General features: G+C 43.1%; 2 protein-coding genes and 2 long non-coding RNA genes across 7 annotated transcripts; 1 reads left to right on the forward strand and 3 right to left on the reverse strand.

Moving 5' to 3' along the window:
* Nucleotides 1-399: 399 nt before the first annotated feature.
* Nucleotides 400-4,163, reverse strand: LOC135617362 (F-box protein SKIP31-like). Of its 2 annotated transcripts, none has more exons than XM_065117452.1 (9): nt 3,838-4,163; nt 3,547-3,738; nt 3,376-3,449; nt 3,189-3,270; nt 2,380-2,490; nt 2,032-2,203; nt 1,828-1,952; nt 882-942; nt 400-713 (listed from the first exon to the last, which is right to left on the reverse strand). In XM_065117452.1, exons 1-9 carry the CDS (start codon nt 3,925-3,927, stop codon nt 643-645), a joined length of 978 nt encoding a protein of 325 aa, XP_064973524.1. In that variant the 5' UTR covers nt 3,928-4,163; the 3' UTR covers nt 400-642. The 2 variants fall into 2 exon arrangements, with proteins under 2 accessions (XP_064973524.1, XP_064973525.1); XM_065117453.1 differs by having other exon boundaries at nt 3,195-3,270; nt 3,838-4,148.
* A 6,996-nt stretch (nt 4,164-11,159) lies between these two features.
* On the reverse strand, nt 11,160-14,663 carry LOC135617365 (ABC transporter G family member 14-like). The gene is made up of 5 exons (XM_065117456.1): nt 14,450-14,663; nt 13,568-14,366; nt 12,464-12,652; nt 12,188-12,366; nt 11,160-12,100 (listed from the first exon to the last, which is right to left on the reverse strand). Exons 1-5 carry the CDS (start codon nt 14,600-14,602, stop codon nt 11,450-11,452), a joined length of 1,971 nt encoding a protein of 656 aa, XP_064973528.1. The 5' UTR covers nt 14,603-14,663; the 3' UTR covers nt 11,160-11,449.
* A 1,006-nt stretch (nt 14,664-15,669) lies between these two features.
* On the forward strand, nt 15,670-18,767 carry LOC135617367 (uncharacterized). The gene is made up of 3 exons (XR_010488715.1): nt 15,670-17,133; nt 17,248-17,343; nt 17,957-18,767. It is a non-coding gene; the product is annotated as an uncharacterized LOC135617367 (long non-coding RNA).
* On the reverse strand, nt 18,329-23,647 carry LOC135617366 (uncharacterized). 3 transcript variants are annotated; one of them, XR_010488713.1, is made up of 5 exons: nt 23,293-23,647; nt 22,183-22,278; nt 21,817-22,026; nt 20,021-21,585; nt 18,329-19,918 (listed from the first exon to the last, which is right to left on the reverse strand). It is a non-coding gene; the product is annotated as an uncharacterized LOC135617366 (long non-coding RNA). The 3 variants fall into 3 exon arrangements; XR_010488714.1 differs by having other exon boundaries at nt 18,329-21,585; nt 22,183-22,270; XR_010488712.1 differs by having other exon boundaries at nt 18,329-21,585.
* Between the last annotated feature and the right edge of the window lie 1,509 nt (nt 23,648-25,156).

The following is a 25,156-nucleotide window of genomic DNA, read 5'->3' on the forward strand; positions in this document are numbered from 1 at the left end:
CTTCTCTGCCAAGAAACAGAATTACATTTTTGTCTAAGCAGAATTATATTTTCTCTCTCGCTCTCTCTCTCTCTATTACATGAACTTCATCCCGAGGATTTCATTTTCATCACTCACCAACTTAATCGTGCTTGAAACATGTTACCTAGTGACCTACAATAATCTTCCCCTGTTCAAGGAGGAAGCACACACACATCCATCTCAACAACACACAGATCCATCCTTGTCAATCTTGGGGCAATCTCACCTTGACAATTGTGTTGCTGGGCACTCTCACTGTTTGCCAAGATTCGGAACCTGTGCTAACATCACAATTGAAGATGGACTTGGGGACCAACATCACAATTGTTGCAAGTGAGCCTGTGCTTCCCTCCAGTAAATTTGACAACAAAATGCAGATATCCAATGCATCCATAGTTATCACACTAAATGATCGATGGATTACATGTCATTCAACCTATCAAAATTTTAAATTCCAACATACCACGCAGTAAAGCCAATTCTTTTTATCTTGATTTTGACCATCCTACTGGTCTACATCATAAACCTACATGCATTATGGGTGTGATTTTACCCTGATTCCAAACTAATAAGATACCGAGTTTCTTGTGGTTTCAGAATATTACAGATCAATCTCCTTGTTCAGCAAAACTTCAAAGCAGCTTCCAGCTCCTTCTCATCATCACAATTGTAACCAAGCAGATATGCGCGTGCTGTCCAAAAGAGTAGAGTCAAGAGAAATAAATAGAAACTAATCTATGAATTTTCCCAGCGTGAAACTAATCTAGCTTCCGAAACCCTAAATCCAATAGAACTGAAGCAACCTAAGAGTCAAGAGAAATAAATAGAAAGAAAGGAAAAGTAGCAGTATCATTTATCACCAAAACGTCCGGATCCCATGAAAGGCTCTGCTTCATCTCCCGCACCATCTTGCTGCTGCTCCTGAAATTTCAAAAAACAAAAGACCACCGGTTGCTCAGTTACATGAGAGGATAACCCCAAACAAGCCAACAAATCTCCTTCAGATTAGGCAGGCAGAATCCCACTGCCAGTGCTCATGTGCTCGACGGCATAATAGGATTAAGTAGTACATTGCACACCCGTAAATCCAACTACTTCCGCTTGCTATTATACTGCTTATTCATATTTGCACCTCAATTCTCATAGTATCTATCTATACCATTGAAACCGACAAGCTTTAAATTACGATGAATAATAGAAATAATAAACTGAATGAATGATACAAGTCGCTCCAGCTCAGAAACATCATAAGTGAAAATGTAATAATAATAATACATGGCTAAATTGACGAGCTAAGTTTTCATAGTTATTAGTCTTATGGAAATTTTGCTTCCCTCGAGCTAGGTTAAAGTAATGGTTTTACCAGGCTTAGATGACAAAGGGTATAGGAGGTTGTAGGAAGCAGGAAAGTCTTGGATTGGGATTCAGAGAGCACTGATTTGTGATTGAGAATAAAAGAGCAGGTTGAAGAAAACATGTAATGATCAAGAATATTATTGTCATCATGCTTCATAAACACAAATTTCAATCATTTTCCAGGATATACATTGAGTCTTAACAGCAAGACTGTTGCTAGATGAACGCGATGATGTCAAAACAAGTCTTAAACTTTGGTCTGTCACCAACAAAATTGATTCTCTAAATGAGTTGTTGTTTGAGCAAAATTTGGAAATCACAAGCTTTTCAGGAAAGTCATTTTTAAAAAAGTTTAAAAGTTGCTAGATACCTAGATCGAGTATATAAGTTATAAGGAGATGATATTGGCAGTCTAATTATTTTTAGGGGGAAAAAATTTATAACACTTACATTCTCAGAGGTAACTAATTCCTCTTCAGGAGAGAGCAATCTATCAAAGCAGTGACCAGATATAGTGCATACAAACCCACCAGACTGATGATCCAAGACAACTTCTCGGCAAGCATCATCACAGACTACAAAGAAATAAACCTCAATCAGGTGGCAGCAGACCTTGAAACAAAGAAAAAAAGGGGGGAGGGGAGGTATTCATACCATGCACACGACCGGTCCTATCACAGATAAATACATCTCCAATATGGGAGTAAGAGCATGTATTTCCAGAACAGATATGACCAATTGCTGCATCATCAGTTAAGCCTCTGCGGCTTTTCCAAATGGACACTTGATCAGCCACTGTTCTATCAAGCACAACTCGATCATCAACCTTAACAGAGCAAAAGAACAATTAGCTTTTTCGAAATCATATATTCCAAGTCCAGCCCCACAATGACAGGAGGCTATATTATACCACTCAGCCATTTCATGATATGCAGTTGTAGTTCAAAGCAAAATGACCATACAATTTAAGAAGACAAACAGCAGAAGACGGGGTCCTTTTACTTGTGATGGAAGAGGTGCTTGGCTTCGTTTTGCTGCCTGCATTTGAATGTAGTACTCCCTAAACTCCGATGGTGTGTTCCATACAAATTCGTTCATGTCATCTCGATCACGCTAAAAAAAAAAAGGTAGTTGGTTTCAATAATGCTATCAAAACTAAATATTAAATCAAGACCTCATACCATAATTAGTAGCAGACAAACTAGAGCAGAGACTAAATTAGTGAAATGTAAATACATGATGGTACATCTTCTTGACCGTTTTCTTTCGAAGGTCTGAAGCTCCTTCTGATGCACCCTCATAAGCATGAATGTGTTTAAAGATGATGGTTAATATTTCAGGCAAAACGCAACCATGCAAGTTCTAAATAGTTGGTTGCCCTCATGAAGATAGCAACATGTCATAGTTTCAGACATAATGAATATCCACTCAAGTGAATCTGTTATAGACAATTGACAAAACAGACAATTCACTCTCTGTATCTAGTCTGATACTACTTAGAAGACCTGATTTGTTCAAGTGAACAAAGGAATCTCATCGCTTTCTTTATTATTTATGTAACTTTCCATAAAGTTACAACTGCAGGCCAAGGCTAGTTACAATTAGGAAGCATGAAAACAGTTCTTGTGGTTTCAAAACAATGTGAAGTCAATAACTTTAAGGTGATTGTGCCTGAACATATGGATTACAGTTCTCGTGGTTTCAAAACAATGTGAAGGGCAATTTCCGGCTTTGGGATTTGTGCCTGAACATATGGATTATAGTTCACCAATTAAAAGATAATTGCATGGTGAAGAAGATAAAATCTGGACCTTGACCTGAATATATAGCTTCTTCCAAGTACATGCACGAAACTTCCCCTTTGAAGAATCCATACCCCATCGCATGCAATACCTGCAAATTATTCCAAAAAAAAAAAAGAAAATATAAAAAAACATTTTGCTGCATTCCAATATGACAAACTTCAAAAAAGAGGGGAAATGACGAGATTTTGCTCACAGGCGGCGCCAGAGGCTCTCATCTGAGGCCGAAAAACTCATGAACTTACAGACGAGAGCACACGAAGTAAGGTCCTGCCATTGACAACAAACGAATCAATCCAAGAAACCCACTAGAACAAAGCATACGAGGGTTTTCTTTTTGGAAGAAAATTGAGAATTTCCACAAGACCTCGGAAGAGAGGAACTTGAAGATGTGATGGAAGAGCTCAGGCGGTATCTTGCTAAAGATCCCTGTTTCGATCTGCCTAGGACGAAGAGGAGGAGGCGGCGGCAGCCAGGAAGCGTTATTCCTAATCTCCTGCCGCGAGCTCTCCTCCTCGATGCGCGGCCTCTTCGACGCCCTAGCCGCCGACGTCTCCTCCTGAGATCGTTCCAACTATTAAAGCACGTAAAAGAAGCCCTAAATCGGATCCAATTCGTCCCACCACAGAACCCTAGATATCGCAAAGAAGAAGAGGACCTGGTCACCGGAGAGGATCTCGGACTCGAGGAAGGACGCAAGTACGACGTCGTCGTCGTCGTCTCCGCCAGCAGCCTCCCGATCCGCCATGGCTGACCGGAACCCTAGAAAACAGATAAGAGACGAAGGCAAGAGGTGCGGTCGATTCGAAGCCGTCGGTAAACGGAGAAAACAGAGGGCGGTGCCTGCCCGAATCCTACTTCCTTTACGAGCATGTGTTACGAATCGTTATATCAGATCCTGGCCGTTGGATGAGGTGCCATCCTGACCGGTGAACGGGAAGGAGACGTTCGATGTCGCCCGCATGATGGCCGCGTAGGAATTGACGGTGCGCGATCGACAGGAAAAGAGACCGACAGCCCGGAATGGGCCCGTCTATCAAACAAAACTGAGAGGTTAATTTGTAGGTTGGCAGATTGGGTCCTGCAATTGTAATTAGATTAATTTCGCCCAAATCCACTCAATAGAAACCTGATGAGGTCCGTCCGTTATGGCCGGCCGGCCCGCCCACCACCCCGCTTGCTCCGGGCATTTGGCCTTGTGTGTGCTGGCGCCGACCGCCTCTAAGCTGCCTTGCCTATTCCATACGCAATATAACCTGCACCAGATAAGGACAGTAACCAAAGAAGAGCATTAGCCATGATTGAATTCAACTCACTGCTTGGCCATTGGCCATTGGCCATTGCTCCATTCATTAAAACACTCAAATCTCACTTTGAGATTGTCTTGGATCATCCCCCCATGTTCCAAGGCAAATCTAAAATCTACACTAAGAAAAAAAATACATGCTCACAAGAGTCCTTTGCAACTTTGATAACCATGGGAGTCTTTTCCATAATAGTTTCCATGAAAAATGCTTATCATTGGGTCTGACTTTGAGGCTTCACATGACTTTTCCATCCCTTCCATTCCTCATTTATGTCAAAATGTTCTCCTCCAATGAATTGATATAAACTTTAGGGTGACTACTTCAGATCCACACTCTATTTCACCATATAATAAAGCAATATCTTATTTCCAAGAATCAAAGCACCTATTCATAGCCAAGATGAACCATATAGAGGAAATCCATTCATTTGGTTCACTACTTGACACCTCAGTATTATCACCAAGGATTTAACATGAACAAGAACACTTCAGCATGGGAAAGAGTTGAATAATCAGCTGATAAAAACCCTGTCCTGTACATGGAAGAAAAGAATTGGATAAGACTGAACAGTAGGTATGCATCAGAGCAACAAAGGGAGATTAAAGGAATAATGTTTGAACATTCTTGTCAAGGCAAAGACAAAAAGAGCATAGGGAAACAAAAGGGAGAGTAGAGGTTTGCATCAGATATATAACAAAAAAGAGAAAAAAGAAACATCAATATTCTTCTCTCTTCAATACTCACCTTTGATTTCCAAATGCCCCTTCCCTCACCCATCTCTCAAGCACATAAATATAAGTCGAAGACTCCAAGTATACACCTTCATCAATGTAAATTAATATTAGTCCAAAAGCCATTACTTTGGCTTGATGGACAATCACACATGAATGCCCTTGGCTCCTGTACCAATACTTGTCACCATGATAAAGTTTTGACATCTGTAAAATCAGATGTGCTTGTCAAAAAAGTAGTAGAGCAAGGAGCTTCATCAAATCAGAAACATGAAAACAAGATCCTAATTGTCTCCTGTGCAGCACCATGTTGATCCTAGAATTAGCTTGCAAAAAGAGCAGCCATACAGTAAAATCTCATCCTATTGATTTAAATTTTACTACCTTGTGAAAACACATTGGCATCATTATGGTATTCATAAACAAGCTCCCTTCCATTAACATTTGAATATTCACAAAAAATTTGTTTACGACATGGGTGAGATCACAGCTGAATTATCAGCATACTAACAAGTAAAGCACAGATCTTGTATATATATCTTTCTTTGCTTACTCTCAACCATTGGATAAACATATTGAAACTCAACTGGATATATAAAGAAGATGATTCCCCTAACAATTTTGAACAGCATACTCATAGAAACAAAGTCTAATAAAAGAATACAGAGAAACCCAACAAAGTTTTCAACATCACAAACAATATGCTGAAGCAATTATCTGTCCTAGAAGAAAAATATGAACTTGCTTACGGCGGGCAGTTCCACTAGCACACACTTCCGTTAAACTAGTAAAATTTGACCTAATTGGCTTCTGTAAACAACAAAGAGAGTTACAATATATATGTATATACATATACATATACATACATAGCTGACCCCAGTTTCGGAACTGACGGTTCCAGTTCAGCTGCATTTGAAACCGAACCGATTCCGGTTCAAGAGCCATCGATACTAGTTCGGTTCCAAACAACAGGAACCACCTATTTTATTTTTCTATTTCAAATCTCTCAAAATGCCCCTCCAACTAGCCGTTTATTAATCTATTGGCATGGCATCATCTACAAGAACATTTATTCTTTTTATTTTTTCTGCTCGATTCCGACCGAACCGGAACCGCGGATTCCGATTCCAATCTGGTTCTTGAAAATTGAACTAGAACCAAACCGAACCGAACTGAATCACTCCTGTTCGAAACCGGCAAATCGTTGACCTAGTTCAGTTCCGGTTCGAACCAAAGCTGACCAGGGCTACCCAGGATCAAGATGAGAGAAGCCAACATAATAATCCCTGTGAAACAGCACATGCATTGACGCTAAGGACAAGAAAGCAAAAAAGGCATGATCAAAATGGAAACTTTGTACACCATCCAACAGGCCATTTTCACAAAGCAAGTTGACAGGTTGCTTTTGTCGTAAATTGAACATTTTCAAGTAATAGCAAACTGAGAAACTAAGAGAGTTTAAGTGAAGAAGAAATTGACACTAGCAGATAGAGAGTCAAGTAGATGAAGCAATATCCGGATTATAAGACCGATCATACACGACTAAAAGGAAGAAGGGAGTTGGAAATCGACCTGAAGTTGGCGGACATTGATGTACTCTCAGATCATCTTCACGGCCTCGGCCGCGCGAGATCTCCGGGACGCCGAGGAGCCTCCTCATAGCCGGAAGATATGGAGCGGCTTGGTGAAGCCGCCGCCGCCGACTACGATTCCACCGAGGGTCCTGCAGCCCCGGAAAACCCTAGACATGGTTCTTCCCCCTTCCCCTTCTCTCGCTTTGGATGTGATCGAGGGGAAAATATAGACGGTGGCGGGACGAAGCCTCCGACTCGCGATTCTCAGGGATGGACGAAATCGGACGGTCAGGATCGTCTTGGCCCCTGTCGAACATCACCAGTACGGTTCCCTCGCCCAGTAGGTAGTTTATGCTGGGATCCACATAAGAGACAAATTGGAGGTCCAATATGTGAGGATCCCAACCCAGATCCGATCATTGCAATAAACGTTTGTTTCTTTACTAGAATGTCTTAAATCGAACCGGGTCCGATCTCTTCAACCCGCATGTATAACTCCGACCCGCTCCCTTTCTCCATCCCACAACCAGAACCAGAGGCGGGCGAAGCGTGCCCGAAGCAGAAGCAGAGGCAGCGCTCCTCCCGTTCTCCGTTGCCTCGTCTTCTTTCTCCCCCCTCCGACCCTTTCGCGCTCTCTTGCGAAACGGAAAACGCAAGAATATAAAGAAAATAACTCCATCGGCAACTCGCATTCTTTCAAGCGCAACACATAGCTCCCGCCCATGACGTGCTTGGCGCCGCAGTTCAAGTCCCCATCCTCTTCCTATGCGATGCACAATTCAGGCCCCCTCTCTTCATTCCTTTCACCGTAAGTGGATCCCCTAATGTAGCTTCTTTGCTTCCTTTTAAACTAATGTATTTTGCCCCTTAAAGACGTCTTCTGCTTTTCCTTGGATTACCTACCTCTTGCTTTTCTAGCGTCAAATCTTCGGCAACTTCAGTGTACGCGTTGCGGCTTCGGTGCTTGTTGAATTGCCTGAATGACATGTGGTGGTGAAATTCTGGCTTGCTTTTTGTCAATTCAAGTACTGCCGCTTGTAGTTAATTCTTTGATCTCTTGATTTTCCCGAGTGATCGAGGCTCTTTGTTTTGCTTATTTTCTCAGCACTGTATTAATCTAAAGTAAAAGACTCAGATTTTGAAAGGTGTAATTCAATCTTTAATGTGGCTTTCTTGATTTTAAGTCATGCTCTATAGGTGATCTCTTATTAGCGGACTAATTACATATTACCCCTTATAGTTAGACCTCCTTAGCATTCTGATACCTGAACTTATTATATTGGAATCTTTATAAATATAAAAGTGAAACATTTAGGTCCATTTATCTTAACGTCGTCGATTTTATCGATGGAAACACAAAAACAATGGGCAAAAAAATAATTTCAATGTTCCACTTAGTGGTGGTGGATGACGGTGTCACTGGGGGTCACAAATGGTTGCTATGGATAAGGAGATTGACGGAGAGAGAAGAGGGCTGCTCGGCATCTGCGTCGACGCTAATGCAAATGCCGAGCGACCCTTTTGTCGTTCGCCAACTGCATCGACGCTGACGCAGATGCACAGCGGTGAAAGGGTCGCTCGGCAACTACGTCGGCATCAACGCAAATGCAGAGTGGCCCTTGTCTCTCGCCACCTCTCTCCTTATCCATAGTAGCCACCTATGGCCCCCAGTGGCACCATCGTATACCACCATCGACGGCATCCGCCATCACCAACTGGAACGTTGGAAATACTTTTTTGCCCATTATTTTTGTGTTTCCGTCAATAAAACCGATAGCATTAGGGTAAATGGACCTAGATGTTTTACTTTCATAACTGTAGAGATTCCAATATAAATTTGTTAAATCCAGGGACCACGATGTTAAGGAGGTCTAACTACAAAGGGTAATATGTAATTAGCCCCTTATTAGTTGAGCAGAAGTGAATGATACCTAGGAGATAAATGAGAAATCTTGGTCTTCTTTTGTTGCTTGGCATTGATAAAAAGAGTTGTCATTGATGCAAGCAATGATAATGATTTTTTTAGAAACCTAATAACTGCTGTTGGCAAAGTAGTGACCATCTCTATAACCAATTGCAAAAAGCTCTGGCATGTTTATGCAACATGATCCATTCTAGAAGCAACATCTTGGAATCTATTGGAACTTGCCAGTAACTGAGATAACCGATTGGTAATGAATATTCTTGTAGTTGCAAAATTCAGTCCTCATCCTATGAATCTGGATGTACTTCATAATTCATATACTCTACACAAGCTCTGAAAAATCATGTTTCCTTGCATGGAAAAATTTGTTGGTCTTCCCAGTTTTCTTTGCACCCTCTTAAATTTCAACCAGACAACTTATTATTAATGAAATTCAGATGCATAAAGCACCTTCCATTGTCGTAGTTGTTTACGTATGACCTTTTTGTGTGTAAAAGGTCATGCAATATTCCCTCTTTATATGCTGATTTCCATATCAATGTTGTGATCTTTCTCATATTTGCCATTGTGACTACTTGCAACCTAAACTTGTATCCTCCACCACAGAAACTGTAGGTGGCATCAAATTTTCAGTAGAAGTGGCTAATGAACATATAGTTTGGAACTTCTATCATTTTTTAAGATATTAAAAACCTATATTTTTTTAAATTTCATAAGATAGAAGTAAATTAGTGGGCTTTGGCTAAGAATCTGTCCCTTTCCAGCAGCTTTTGTATAATGTTGGGTGGATATTCTGGCGCATTTATATGCAATGGAATATTGAAATTCCTTTTAGCTTGTTGAGAACCTCAGGGAACTCCTTTGGTGTATGTTTAATCACGAAAGCCTTATTATCTTCCAAGTGAAGTGCTATGTCTATTAGCAGTTGCTTTTGGCAATTGGATGTAAGCAGGACATAGTGAAGTTGGAAAGACTCCAAGAGGAGATTGTTGAATGAAATGGTGGTCAACCAACAGTTGCTCGACAGGCAGCTTCTGCTGGAGTTTTAGTAGACTCTAAGGAAACTATTATGGCACATATTGCAAGGATAAATCGATAAAGAGTAATGTATGGCTTGTTACTTTTATTGCAAAAAACTATCAGAATGCAGGGGCCTTCAGGATCTTGTTCAGGCACCTGGTTCTGCTATCTAGGAACTAGTATTCTTTATTGTTGGTCGTAGCTTCAGCATGTTGATCATGAGTCTAATCCATAGGAATTATGTAGAGGCCTGGTAAAGGGTGCTAAAGAGCTTGATGCTTCAAAGGGGTTTAAGTTTTCAACATAGGCACATTGGTGGATCATACAAATCTGTTTACAGATCTCTTTCAGAACATTTTATTTCAAACAACACATTCACACGGAAACTATCTTAGGATTTTTTTTTTTTCTAACAGTAGGGTGAACTTAAATTTTTTTGTTGATTCTGCATGTGTTTCATTAGAACATAAACAGATAAATAACATACAGCCTGGAGAACGAGTGACGGATTGATTACTGCTTTTGACTTCATATGTTTTTTTATGTTTGCTTGATGAGTCATACACCAACTGCAAATTTGAACTTATGAGAAACATAACTTGAACTCTCATCTGCTGTATACACACTGATTTTTTTCCCCCTCTGCCTCCTAGCATACTTAGGAAGATGTTGTCTTCCCATTTGCATTGAAACAGCAGATTATGAAGTTGTGGTGATAGCAGGGTTGTCCGTTAAGAGAGTTTAAACAATATTGCTTACGCCAAAGGCTCCAAGATCTCTGGACCAGAAGATTGGAATCAATATTGCTTACCTACTACAGCATGTCTATATTTTGGTTCTGTTCCCAAATCCTGTGCCATCGAAAGTCTTTCATTTTGGTGGATCTGGTTGTGCTCCGTTATGTGGGAAGTCATTGCTGATTCTGAAGCTGTGACATCAGAGGACATTCTCAACAAGCAATTCATGGAGGATCTGAATCAGGTGCTAGACATTGAATCCTAGAGAGAAGCTGATTGTGAGATTTGAGGTTTGGCCTGGAAAATGGAAGAATGATGACACTAGAAGAAACAGGGGAGTTGATGGCTGTGCGCAGGGAGAGGATTCAACAGATTGAATCCTGTGCTTTTAGATAAATTTGAAAGCAAGAAGAGAATGAAGAGTCTGCGACGGTATCTTTCCTCGTAAGGTTTGCATCTATCCCCTACTCCATATCTGTGAGTTTTATATCGTTCAATCTCATTTTATATACAAGTTTAATGCATCACAAATCTTGAACTTCCTTTTTCTTCTTATGAATTTAGAGTACCGATTTCAAGCATGAAAACGTTGACTTAGCGTTTGGCAGATAAAATCGAAGACATTTGCTCGGTGGTAAACAATCGTTGTGCATATTCATTGACATTTTTATTCGGTTTTCGGATTGCTTCAGTAGAATTTCTTGTCATTCATAGAATGCTACTATCAAAATTTGATCAGTAGTTCTGCGCATGTTTACCTACAAGAGTGCCATTCGCATACCTTTACTAACAAAGCAATTCTCACAGGATGAGAAAGCGGGGAAGCTTGAAGTCATCGATGGATTATTATTTGTATTGTCCGGGGAGCTCGAATCAGTGGTTATTCTGCACTTGGAAAAAGAGAATAATCTTTTGCTCATCGCTCATTGTATCTTCCTCTTGAGTATGATCAGCTGCAGAAGACCCTATCTTCTTCCTCATCCGCTTTGCAGGTGGTGCAGTGCGAGGTAGGCGACGAGCCGATAGCCGACCAGCATAAGCCCCATGATGCACACGTCGATCCAGATATGGCCGAGTCCGACCGACTTTATTGCCGGGTAGTCGATCACCGGGCACATCACTCCGCTCGAGCATTCGTAGGCGTCGTGTTCGGAGAATTGCACCCCCAGCAGAAGCTTGTAGCAGTAGAAGCTGTAGCTCAAGTACTTGAGCCAGACGACGAAGGGCGGTATCTGCTGGACGTAGTAGCCGCCGGCCATGAGAAAGACCAAGGTGGTGACGGAGGCGAGGGTGGTGGCCTGCTTGACATCCATCAGGATGGCGCCGACTGCGAGGCCGAGGCTCTGCGCCACCAGGACGCTGAACAGGACGACGAGGAGGGAGAGCAGGAAGGCGACGGGGTCGGACCTGAGGCCTCCCATCCAGTATATGATGAAGGTGAAGGCGGTGGGGAGGGCGAGCTCCATGGGCAGGTCGCCGGCGGTGCGCGCCAGGAAGTAGGACGAGAGGCGATACATGCCAGAGGCCTGCTCTTTCCTCAGCATTGGCCGCTCCTGGGGGAACGTGAACACCGCATTGTAGAGCGGGAAGAAGCCCCAGAACACCGAGAAGAAGAAGATGAGTGCTGTCTGCAAGACAAAGACGCATGCAAGGATCAGAGAAGAGATCGAATCGGAGGACAAGAGGAAGTGGTTCTTCCTCAAACGCTTTCTCACCCGGTCTTGGATGTGGGACGTCGGCGTGTGCCACCACAGGAGGCCTCCGAGCGTGGCGACACTGAGCACCTGGAAGATCCTTAGCTTGTTGAAAGCTTCGTGCCTCCTCTCCTTCAACCCTCTGCTGAGCAGCACCGTGAACTGCTCCCACCAGCTCGTGCACCATTGTTCCCGCTTCACTGCATCGATCAAACACCAAGCGGTTCGACATCATTCCCCTGCCCGAGAGGGGCTTGCAGGCAAGTAAACCCTTCGAAGTTGTTCGGAATAGCTTACTGGCATTAGCCATCTCTCTGGTGTATCCATAATTGTTCAGGTCCACGGCGCAGAGCTCCGCCTTCAGCCGGGTGGCGATGTTGCGGTCGTACGCGCCGATCAGAGCCTCCTTCACCGCCTTCTTCTCCTGCTGCAAGCCGCCGCTGCCGTCGCCGTTCTCGCTTGCGTAATTCGACTCCGGTGCGATTCCTGCTCCATGCTAGAAATCATTAGCAGCCATTATAGACCTCCAAAGTAGCGTTAATCTATGCCAATGCAGCATTGCCTCCTCGCATGGGATCTTAATTCTCCCATACCATTTGGCAAAGTCACAACAGTATGGCAGATAAAAGCATCAAAGTGTTTGGATCACACGAAGCCAAGCACGTGTCTCAGCGATCTTGGGGCCCCGCCATGTGATCGGCCAATGGGAGGGTGCCCTTCCTAGCTTGGTGTCTCGGCCGAGGCACCTCGATCTGGAAGATCTGGCCTCACTCATTACTTCACCCATCGCTTGCATGTAGTCGGAGTCACGTGTCATGCAAGTGACATAAAAGTTCAGGCCTCTTTCTTTTTTTATCCCATCCATGGGCGGATGCATGTCATATCGCCATGCACAGGTACATACACTCTCTATGATTTGCTGTGCATAGGTAGGTAGATAGAGATAAAAATGACTGAAGTAGAAAAGACATACATGGACTGCCAAACATGTGAAACAAATCGTCAACGAGCGTTTCAGAGACCGATCAAAGTGTGGTGGGGGACTACTGACCCGGCAGGAAGAGAGAGAGAGAGAGGACATGGATTGCAACCAAGCCCACTTGGGTAGAAGACATGCGGAAGTGATGGGCATGGGCCTCAGTGAGAGAGAGAGAGAGAGAGAGAGAGAGAGAGAGTGAAAGGATCAATCATCAAACAGATCACTGTCCTTACCCAGTCCACCGAGCACTTTTCTCTAGTGGCAAGCTTGGTGTGCCCTTGTGGCCCCCTTCACGTGGTGTCTCCACGTCCCCACCGTAAAATGATGTCCACCATGCGAGGCATATGCCCCGTTACGTGGGCTCTTATGTGGGCCTGAAACCGAGCCCATAAGAAGTGTTTTGACGGAACGTACATACGTACCGTTGGCTAGATCCAGTAGGAGGTCGGCCGGGTTGACGCCGTCGATCGGCGACGCGAAGCCGACCATGGCGAAGTAGTCGACGGCGGCGGCCGCCCGGCCGTAGTATATCGCGCTGCCCTCCGACAGCAGCACCAGCTTGTCGAACATGCGGTAGAGCCGGCTCGAAGGCTGGTGGATCGTGGTGACCACGGTGCGGCCCTTCTCGGCGGCGAGCCGCTTGAGCGTGCCGACGATCCGGGCTGCGGTGGTCGAGTCCAGACCTGACGTCGGCTCATCCAGCAACAGCAGGCTCGGATCCACCAGCAGCTCCAGCCCGATGCTCACTCGCTTCCTCTCACCGCCGGAGACTCCCCGGACCCCGCGGGCCCCGCCGATCATGCTGTGGGCCACCCGGCTTAGGCCCAGCTCGGAAATGACCTGTTGGGCCTGGTGGGCCTTCTCGGCTCGGGTCAGGGTCCCCGGGAGCCGCAGCAGCGCGGTGAAGGTAAGCGTCTCGGTCACCGTGAGGTGCGGGTAGAGCACGTCGTCCTGGGCCACGAACCCGGTGCGGCGCTTGATGGCGCCGGAGAAGGGGTGGCCGTTGTAGGTGATCTTGCCGGAGAGCTTCCCGCCGAGGCGGCCGCCGAGGGCGGTGAGAAGGGTGGTCTTGCCGCTCCCGGACGGGCCGAGCATCGCCAGCATCTCCCCCGGGCACACCACTCCGGTGATGCCATTCAGTATGGTCTTCTCCGCCGGGCTGCTCGACCTCCGCCACCACCCTCCGCCGCCTACTTTCACCTTGTACACCACCTCCTCAAACTGCAAACCCGCAAGAACAGCTCCGTAACCCAATCCTACATATAGGAGGAAGAAGACACGATTCATGACCGACGCAAGATTACCTTAAGAGTGATGGGAAACACTGCGGCGGCCTGAGGCGGCCGAGGGCCAGGATGAGCGGTCCCCGTGGGGTATGGGACGACAGTCGAGTTGACTGTCGTCTGGTCCATGTTGTGACCTCCGCCGGTCTCTGGCTCAGCCTGGTGTGGCGTCATGATAGGTAAAGCGGTGGTGGTGGAAAGCAGCAGTAGCAGGAGGAGGGGGGGAAGGGGGGGGGGGGGGGGGGAGGGGGGAGGGGGAGGCGGGGGCGTTTGTGGTGATGGTGGAGGCGGTGGTTTGGATGGTCAGGGAGAAAGCACGCACAAAGGCATACTTATAAGAGAGAGAGGCCCACCAATATGCCTTGTTGCACTCACTTTGACACAAGAGGGACTCGAATGCTTTGTTAACACTTGGGAATGGAGATGGTGGGATGGAGTTAGATGCAGATGTGTTGTGCAACCTTTGGAAGATGGGTCAGCAGCACTTTAATGGCGCTGCATCCGTAGCAGAGGAGCAGCAGCACACGCACGTTATGATGCGAGGAGGGGGTTAATGGCGAAGCATGCATGCAGGCATGACATGCATCATGCGATCGATTAGGCTTCCCGCATGGGGGGGGGGGGCGGTCACCGCCGAGCCCAAACGCCTTTGCTCCGTCTAAACGGAGGCTCGGACGCAACCATGGCGAAGACCTCACCTTTATGTGATTGTTTATGGGACTAATGGAGTCCATGTGGGATGGAGACGGGTGTCCCAACTGCTTCCTGCAGTCCTACTGGAGAAGAAGAAGAATAATAATCTTCTTCTTCCTCCTCCTGCCTGCCTGCCTGCCTACCTGACTTTAATGTCATATTAGTTGCCGGTTCGTTTGTTCTCAGTTTCCATGGGCACAGTGCTTGTCTGGAACTTTTGCGTAGAGCTCACATGGTGAGCTTCCTGCTCTCGCTCTCGCTCTCCCCAGAGGGGAATATAGTGGTGTGCATGCACCGAAAAGAGGAAGGAAGCGATGCGAACAGGACATGGCGAGGAGGAGACTTCCTCTGTACAGCACTCTTGTCTCACAACGCCCACATGCCACCCACTCGACCCATCCCCAGGAATCGCACACGGTCGGTAGGATGTGTGTGTGTTTGTGTGTGTGCAGGATGAATTGTTCCTTTGCTTTGGAAAGGGAAACGGATGGAAGAAGGAGAGCAAATGTGAAGGAACATGGGAAAGGGAAAGGGAAAGGGAAAGATAGATAGATAGCTTGCTTGCTTGCTGCTCTTCCCTTTCCCACCTCAAGATGATGAGGCTGAGGCTGAGGCTGAGGCTGAGGCAGCAGCAACAGCAGCATCGCAGTTCCCTTTCTTCTTCTCTTCTACTTGCTTTCCCACGAAACAAGCAAGGAATAATAATCTGGAGGAGGAAGATATGGTCACCATAACCATATAAAACTCCCACAATATCTCGATGCGGGGATTCAGAAATGATTTAATTGGAGCACGAATCCTGACTGCAGCGACCACTATGGATTCGGTCGCAGCTGCCATTAGTACTATATAAAATTGGGCAGCACTTTGCATGCCCAACATGGGGCCTATGTGTAGGCTCCCATGTTGCCTTTCTCCTTCTTCTTCTTCTTCTTCTTCTTCTTCTTCTTTCTTCATGTGCTACAATCACATCTGATGCCCTAATCCCAACAGCTCTAGATCGAATCAGGTGATCACGAATCTCAAGGACTCTCGGATATATGTTTTAACATTTGGCTCTCACAAGTGCTCCTCCGAGATAGATGCCTTTGCTTATTCCATTTGGTTTAGTTTACGAGACACAACACGTGGCAACACAGTGAGATTGTGATCAGCCACCCAATGGCAAATTCCCATCTCTCACTAATCATCCTTCCATCTTTCTTTCTACATCCAACTTTTAGTCTTCATCATCCTCCCAAGCCAATACAAGTATTGTATAATTGTGTTGTTGCATGGTTGCTGTTCTTTCTTTTGTGCTTGTTCATATACTACTATAGCTAAAAGAGGTTTGCAGGCATCTGCTAGATTCTCTTGCTTTTTATTTTTTTCTAATCACAAAATATGACCAATTGTTTACCCCAAAGTGAGAATTGGATACACAAAAGCAAAGTTGATCATACCATCTGTCACGGACGGACGAAGCTCACTAATAAATCTCGAGGAATGTTGTCAGGGTGGTCCAAAGTCCAAACTATGATGTGAAGGGATGAGGAGGCATGTGCTTAGGAGGCAAAAGGCCTCCCCTCCCCTCCTATAGGAGAATTTTAAGTCGAGGCTGTCTCATGTGGATCATTAGACAGGGCTTGTTGTTGGTTTAATCGAGTAGGATTGTGGAACGCCAGCATGAACTGCAAGCAAATTGACTTTAATCAAAAGTGGTTGGGTCTTAAACCATTGCTTGCTGTGACGGCTAACTTTGTTTATGCATGAAAAAAGATACTGAGATCAATTTCATGTGAGTGAGTATCTCAACTCCACCACCGATCGTACATCGCCCTGATTAAGTTGAGGCTTTTTTGTTGTTCTTCTTCTTCTTCTTCTTTTTCTTTGAAGGCAAGCCATAATTCTTTCTGGAATTTGATGCTCATTCAGGAACACAGGCCGACGTTTACCCGAAAAGGTACAAGTTGATGGAGTTGCTTAGCATCATCATCAAAGCTGAGAGAAGATTAGCAAACCAGCGCTTCACGGTAAGCTAAGCTTATTATTATTATTATTATTTGTTGGAACCAATCTCGATATGCTTCGAGCAGTTGTTTATCCTGCAATTCGATTCACCAAGACATGTTGCATACATAATACAGGAGGAGGGTTATGAGAAGATGAAAGCAACCGGTTCAGGATTCATTCCCTGTGCATGGATTACTGACTGCTAAAGCTTTGTTTTCTGCAACAAAAAGGTACACAGATTCTCTTAACTAGAGAGCTCCAATCATTATTTCAAAAGACTTACATGGAACAAAAAAAAAAAAAAAACAAATTTACAGATAATAAGATACTACTACTGGTTTCTATCAAAAGACTCACATGAAACAAAAAATAAAATCAATCTAGAGATAAGAATATACTGATTTTCATCTGCTTCAACCGGGTGATTTCTTCACCATTAAGGAAGAGTATTTTGTTAAAAAATCCACCACTAGATTGAGCAATTTCAATAAATAAATACTTTTTGGTTGAACAAAGAAACCGGGATGCAGATGAGATGAGATGTATGTTAGTAAGGCAGGCAGGATAAATGCATGCTGTGAATGTACAGTGCATAGATTAGTTTAAAGTTATGGAAGGTGATGATACAATAAGACAATTGTTTATCCCAAGCCAAGTGCTTAATCACACATTTGCAATGCTGCACTGGCCAGATTCACAGCCATGCACCTCTTTGCAGATAAACTCCCAGGGCCAAGTCACCCCAATGTCAAAAAGTTTTGGCATGATGTTATGGATTTGTAGCTAGCATAGTCTTCTTTGAAGCAATCAAATAAGAACCACCAAGCATCATCTTTCTTGCAGAGAGAGTGTTGGCAGTACCATGAACAAGATCTGGTTTGCTTAAGAGTACCACCTCTATACATTAAGTTATCTTTGAAGGATGGCCACTAGCATGAACCACTTTGTTAGATGGAGATGGTCTTGGGGGAACTATGCTCGCTCTTAGTTTGATGCCTAAACTAAGTTATCTTTGGGAAAGTGGAAAAGGTTAATGGAATCCCACTATAATGATGCTGATGATGATCCTATTAAAAATTCTACTTGGAACAACTAGCCTTTAGCCTTTGGCAAAAGGTCTGAGAAAAGGGTGCCTATTTTTATTCCAGGGAATGAATGCATCACTCATCATGCACAGGTGCTCTGGTTTTTGCTGCAAGTAAAAGTTTTGGTGGGGAAGATGCAACATGATTTCTGTCTCTGCATTTATCTTTTGCAAAGCTGTTTATGAACATAGCAGTTGGTGATCTGGTTTCATGATTAATTGGTGGCCTGGTAATCATTAGTCTCAAAGAACTTTGCTGTCAGGAAATGGCTCGATGTTACATTTGATTGATCTCCATCTAAAGCAACTCTTTTCATTATTTGCTTGCTCATGCATTGTGGTAAACTTGGATTCACATGTTGTGTCTGTCTTAGATTGATCCATCCACCATTTGGTGTAAAGCTTGAAGAAACATGGCTGTTCAGTTGCCCAACTTGCATGACAAGGTAAACAAATTCATCATCTCAATCAATATGCAAGTTGACACATTTCCACACTCCTTTGTACTTGACATGGCTATGCCCAAGATGGTTAATATTCCTTTTCTCAGCTAGCCAATCCATTATGGTATCACTTTCTCCTGTGCCTTGGACAGTCCAGTGCCTTTAGGACATTGTCCATCTGACATGATGTCTCATGGATTCTGTATCATGGAAACTGGTTATGTTGCCTTCCTACATGTGATGCAATTCTACTCATTCCAATATTCAGAGCATCTGCTTTATAAAGGTCATATCTTTGGTTGGATGATCTCTTGCTGTCCCTACTGGTTGAGCTAAAACAATGTGAGAATGATGCAAAGCTAACACTATGACCAATCATGTTAAACTGAACAGACTTGGCATCCACTGAAAGAAAGAAAAGAATTCTAGATGATAATCAGCTGTAAGAACAACAATGTTTGTTCTGCTATGCCCAAATTCAGATCAGTTAATATTTTCCAGATTGACTAGCGGGAAATCCTTCAGCAACTTGAGCCTGGTGGTGGAATGACATCAGATTGCTGGAAAAGCTGACAGAAAGATCTCAAGTTTCGCCCCTCTGCCTTTATTGGAGATGTCTCATTCCATATCCCTCATGGTGTACTTCACTACCTTAGTGGATGTGGCTATTCATGCCTCAATGAGTGGACCTCAATAATGTCAAGTGTGCATCTCCTTCGCATCACTAAAACATTTACTAGGTTTAAGATTGGAAAGATCTGGTAGCTCTCTATGGGAGAGTTGAACTATGGAGTGCGCAGGCAGTGAGCTGTGGGTGTGTTCAGATACTGTTCCACTTTAGATGACACTTTTCGTCTCTGACCAGAGTGCAAACTTAGGTTGTTGATAGGTACTTTGATGTAGATAGTTGAAGAATTAACCCAGAATAATCACATGACTCTGGCAAATCAAACCAGCTTCTCTCCAAGAACTTGTTAGGCTCCTTGGCAATCCCATGTATGGAGAGATAAGGATCAATTTGTTCTGCAATCATGCACCCATCTGTCGGCAGGAACTCACCTGGTAAGTGCTCAAGAAGGTCTCATAAGACGTTAGTCATGCACAAAAAAAGGAACTATAATATGTAGCTTTGAATGATATTATTGGGTTGAACTAGTTTTGACAAATAGTTTAGAATGATATAAAAATGTGATCGCAACGACATCCACAAGACCCTGCCTCTTGATGCACAAGTCAACTGGATGCTGATTCTTCCACTCATTTCTAAATCCAAGTTATCTAGCAAAGATAGATGATCAGTGAGCTAGCTTCTTGGTCAGATTCCTACGGATAAGTGTGAGTTTGAACACTTCAAACAAAGAGAGAGATAAGCATATGTACCTAAAGAGGTTTGTAAGCCATCAAGTCGCTTTCTTTCTTTCTTTGAATTATCTGCAGCTAACTTTATGGAATTGAGTTCATAGAATTGATCCACTTTGACCTCCGAAAACCACATTTTTTCTCTGTTTCACACATTCAAGCCTAATAGGGCACTGATCATGCATATCCGTGCTGATGTTCAAATTGACAGTGGAAAAATATGCATCAATTGAGAAGGATTGGTTGATTTGCATAGACTGGCAATGCCAGCCATGTATTCCTTACGCGTCTTTGGTTTTTCTCCCTTTAAAACCAAAGATAAAATTGGAATATTTTCATCAGCAATATTCTCGGTATGCTCTTTAACAAAAGCCAAAGTATCATCCATCTTTCCCCTTACTCTACTACATGACTAAGTTCCATGGTGGCTTAAACTTGTGGTCCTGCCTTTTGATCAGTGCTTAAGTTGCTGCAAGAGAGCAGGAAAAAAAGCTAGTGCTCTTTGATGTGTTATGTTCTTCGCTGGCCCAAGGAATTTGGCAGTGTCTTCTACGATTCGACAATCATGCAACATACTTAGAGCATTGATTGATCATTTGTATGCTGAGCTGACAACTCTGAGGATCAAATTTCACATCATCTTCGACCAACAAGGAAAAGAATACTAGTGCTTGGGAGATCATTACAATTCTTTGTGCATTGCTATCTCATGCAACATTAATGCTTTCTTGTTCTATCTTATCTTGTCTTAGCCCAGAACCTTTGCATAGAATTGATCGTTTGGACTGTGGATAATGCTGAATGATTCCTCTTGTTGAAGGGGTTGTGCCAAGTGATCTCCAAGAGAACTGTCAGCCACAAGTGATGCCATATGATCCACGGCTGATGCTCCAATTGTCCATTAAAGCTCAGTAGTCACTACCATGCCCCATATCACAGATCATTGTCAGCTCCAAAAGATCAGAATCGAATCTTTTACCTTTTGTTATGGATAAAAGTTTGTGGTTAATGAGAAGAGATGTTATACTTCAGTGGCACACATGGGCTGATGGATTCTTCCCTAGAATCCACACCCGCTGGGTCTGATAAAAACCCATTTCTGATACCTCTTATGGTCTTTCCCAATCATCAATTTGCCGATGTTGGCAAATCAATCTTTGTAATCATAATTACTACGACTCGCATGATCTCAGAAGTGACTGAACAAGATGCAGAATACAGCTACCGCTCATGCATTAACCTAGTAGTGTGGTACTTGTTGACCTTTTCTGAATCAAACTGCAGATGTTCCAGTTCTGTTGGAGCTGATTCAGGAGGAACTGCCCCTTACAAACTGAATCCAAGATCAAGTTAAATAAGCTTGTTAATCTATCAGATCTCTCCATGTATCAGCCCATTATGAAAACCACAAAGCCCGTTCCAGATCATGATTGCTTCTGAGTGAGCAAAATAATGATTCTGGAGTGTTGAGGGTTTGCAGAAACACTGCTGCTGTGCTTCATACGTGCCGATATAAAGCCTTTATGAAGTACACAAATCTTTTCATATGTTCCCTGCCTGAGGTGTAGATATATGCAAATGGAGTTCTGCAAAGCATAAAGATCAAATTTAGACTTTAGAATTCTGTCACACACTCATAGTGACCAGTTCTTCAAGAAAAAGCAGAGAGTGAGAGAGCAAGAGAGAGAGAGAGAAAAGAAAGAGACAGATGAACACTATCAAATTGATGCCACTACTACACACCCTTTGAAGGTAGTGAGCCACTTTAACCTTTATTGAAGCACTACTGCTTACATGTTTCCCTGGATAGCACTTACCCTGGTGATCAATGTCGTTCTGACTCTCTGATACTGCAGCCAGCAGCATGCAACAAGGTTGAAGTCTCCACCAGGTTGAGCAGATTACAATGGCATGAAAAGAGGCTATCCTGTTTCAAATGGAAGCCTGATCAAGGTTGGGAGTTGACAAGTCATTCACACAGCCCAAGCAATTGAAGCTATTGCGGTAGGTCGCATGGGGAAAAGCCACTGTGAACAGGAGTAACAGAGAGCATCTCAGGTGTGAGAAAGCAGAATCAAACAAGAAGCTTGAGAAGAAGCAGAGTGGCAGGTGGGTCAGCCGGAACAGAGAGCGAGAGACAACATCATAATGTGAGAAGATGACCACAAGGCATGCATTCTTACTTGTGGCTGTTCTTGTGACTTCATCTTCCATCTGTCATGCAAGTGCTTTCAGGTTCCAACCCAGTGTTTCCGACCTCCCTCAAAGAAACTGTCAATCTACAGAGATATCAGCATCATTATGTTGGAAATTAAAGCAAACTTTGTATTTAAATAAAGGGTTGGTTTAAGATTTTCAGTAAAATTATTCCCATCAAATCAAGTTAGACTGTAGTCCTTATAATATAGATACCTAGTCTTATCAAGAAAGGCACTGAGAGATTTAGGATTTGAGACACTAGAATAATTGAGAATATTAGTTCAGGATTCTAAACTCGATCCGATAATGAATGTGCTAAGTAGCTTGGCTGGTAAAAAAATAATTGTTTGGCAATATGGTTTAAGAAAAAGCAGATCAGAATGAAGGGATATATTTACAATAAACTTTGTAGAATTGTCAACTAAAAGTCCATCTGCATTTTTTTTGGGTTCCATTCACAAGGTACATATATTCCTTGCAGTGGGTTTATGATATATTCCTTTATGATTTATTCCTTTGGTCATCTTTACTGGCTTTATTCCATGCAGTGCCATCTCAGGAAAGGGAGAAGAAAAAAATACATATATTCCTTGCAGTGGGTGAAGAACAGGATTCATGATGGGAGCTGCAGCTTTCAACTATTGGCATCTCATGAAAAGAGAAAAAGCTACTGCACCTTTGGAACTCAATCAAAACTTTTGGCATTAAATATCTAGATTTTTATTGGAAGTTCAGTCAAGTCAATGATATCCATTAGCAACTGCTAAGATTTACATCACCACATTTGGCAGTGTGATTCCTTGCAAATGCAAACTATTAATACCAAAACAGCAATCGATCAGAAGAATCAACAATAAGACACAGACTTAGAAAACAGTAAATAGAAAATTCACAAGGCTTATGAAAAAAAAAATCTAATTTTTCATTATATATTAATCACAAGGTTTTTGACCTACCATTTAACTAGATATAATATCTTGTAGAGATATTATGATTTGTTGTTGTCATCGCTGAGAATTCTAATTATAAGAGCTCTTTAAGGATCAAATTAAACCCAATTTTTAAACCACCAATACAGAGATTTTTTTTTTTACCTTAAATTAATTCCTCGGATCAGAAGATGCTTAATGAGAGCAGCGGCGACGTGCAGGAGAAAGAAGAGAGGAGGAGGAGGAGAAGGTAAAACCGCCCTTTTTTTAGGGTTTCCACTCTTCTTCTTGGGTCGCAGGCGAAGAGAAGATGGGGATCGGAGACCGCTTTTTTTAGGGTTTCCTCTCTTCTTCTTGGGTCGCAGGCAAAGAGAAGACGGAGGGCGGAGACGGGCAACAGCTGGGGGGAGGATCCACTCCTGCGTCGATATCATCGAAGCAGCCCTTTCCCATCCCCGCCATAGGAACCAGCTTTTTCCCATCCCGCCGCCGCAGTAGCGAGGGCACGGCGGTCCGTACGGTTAAGAACTTGGGCTAATTAAAAAGTATTATTACCCCTTAGTAACATCCGAATTTAAAAATTTTATATTAAAAATTTTTAATTATAAAAATAAAACATTTGAGTCTATTTATTCTATCATCATCGATTTATCTATAAAAATAATAAATAAAAAAAATAATTTTAACATTTCGATTATATTTTTTTTAGTGATAGATGACGACTGGGACGCGGATGCTTATTGTGAATGAGTAGGAAAAACGATAACGAGAGATAAGACAAAGAAAGAAAAGAAAAAGAATGACGTAGATGTCGATGTTCAACATTTGTGTCGACATCGATACAAATGTTAAGCGAACCTTTCGTCGCTTTGCATCTACGTTGACACTAACGTAGTTGTCAAGTGATGCCAACGTAAATACAGAGCGATATCATCTTCCTCACATCGTTGTCAACATCGATGTAGAGCGATATCGCTCGGCATCGATGTCAATGAAAATGTTGAGTGACCCTTCCGTTGTTCTGCATTTGTGTTGCTGTCGACGTAAATGTCGAGTGATCCTTTCGTCACTCTGCATCTATGTCACAATCGACACAATTATCGAGCGACACTGACACAGATATCAACATCTACGTCGTCCTCTCGTCATCGCTCTCCCTCTTCATTTACAGCAATCACTCGTGACTTCTAATGACATCATCGTCCACCACCACCAAAAAAACATAATTAAAACATTAAAATTATATTTTTATCTATCGTTTTAGTATCTCCCTCCGTCGATAAAACCGACGATGTTAGGATAAATAAAACTAAATAGTTCACTTTTACGACTATAGAAATTTTAATAAAAAATTTTTAAATCTAGAGATCGAGATACGAAAGAGTTATAATCATAATTACTCAAAGAGAAACGCCGAGGAGCAAAACATCAACTAAACACAAATGGAACATTATTATTACCCTTAAAAAGAAGTCGTATTTACGAATGGCAATCGTAGAAACAATCAGAGGTTACCGAAACCCTCAACTAATAATCCCAAGCCATATCCGATCAAGAGATTCCACCGTGCTGACAAGAATTGCAGCATCGTCATCGTCGAATAACGATCAACAGTAGAAATGGCTTCCATCAAAGCAGAGGAGAAATCCAATCCAACCGCAGTCATTCGGATCGGGTTGTCTCGACCAAAAACTTGGGGACACAGATAGATGTCTAGTTTTCCCTCCCATTCTCCTTCGATCATATTACTTGTTCTTCCTAGTAAACGAAAGAACTCGACCTAGAATAATAGATTGTTTCTTTTAACTGCTTCATGTCCCAGACTCATTAACTGTCGAATAATATGCAAGCAAATGCTAAATACTCACTCGCTATCCCCATCCATCGAAGGAACATTGCATGCTCGATGCATCTGCAGATACTGTATGTGCAAGTAATGTAAACAGGAGGAGACTAACCTGATTCGATTTATTGGCCTACCCATCTCTCTCCATCGAACTCAAAAACTTTGGAGTCTTCTTCTACGGAC

This window comes from Musa acuminata, chromosome BXJ2-7 (assembly GCF_036884655.1).
Source record: "Musa acuminata AAA Group cultivar baxijiao chromosome BXJ2-7, Cavendish_Baxijiao_AAA, whole genome shotgun sequence".
In the NCBI taxonomy this organism is placed as follows: domain Eukaryota; kingdom Viridiplantae; phylum Streptophyta; class Magnoliopsida; order Zingiberales; family Musaceae; genus Musa; species Musa acuminata.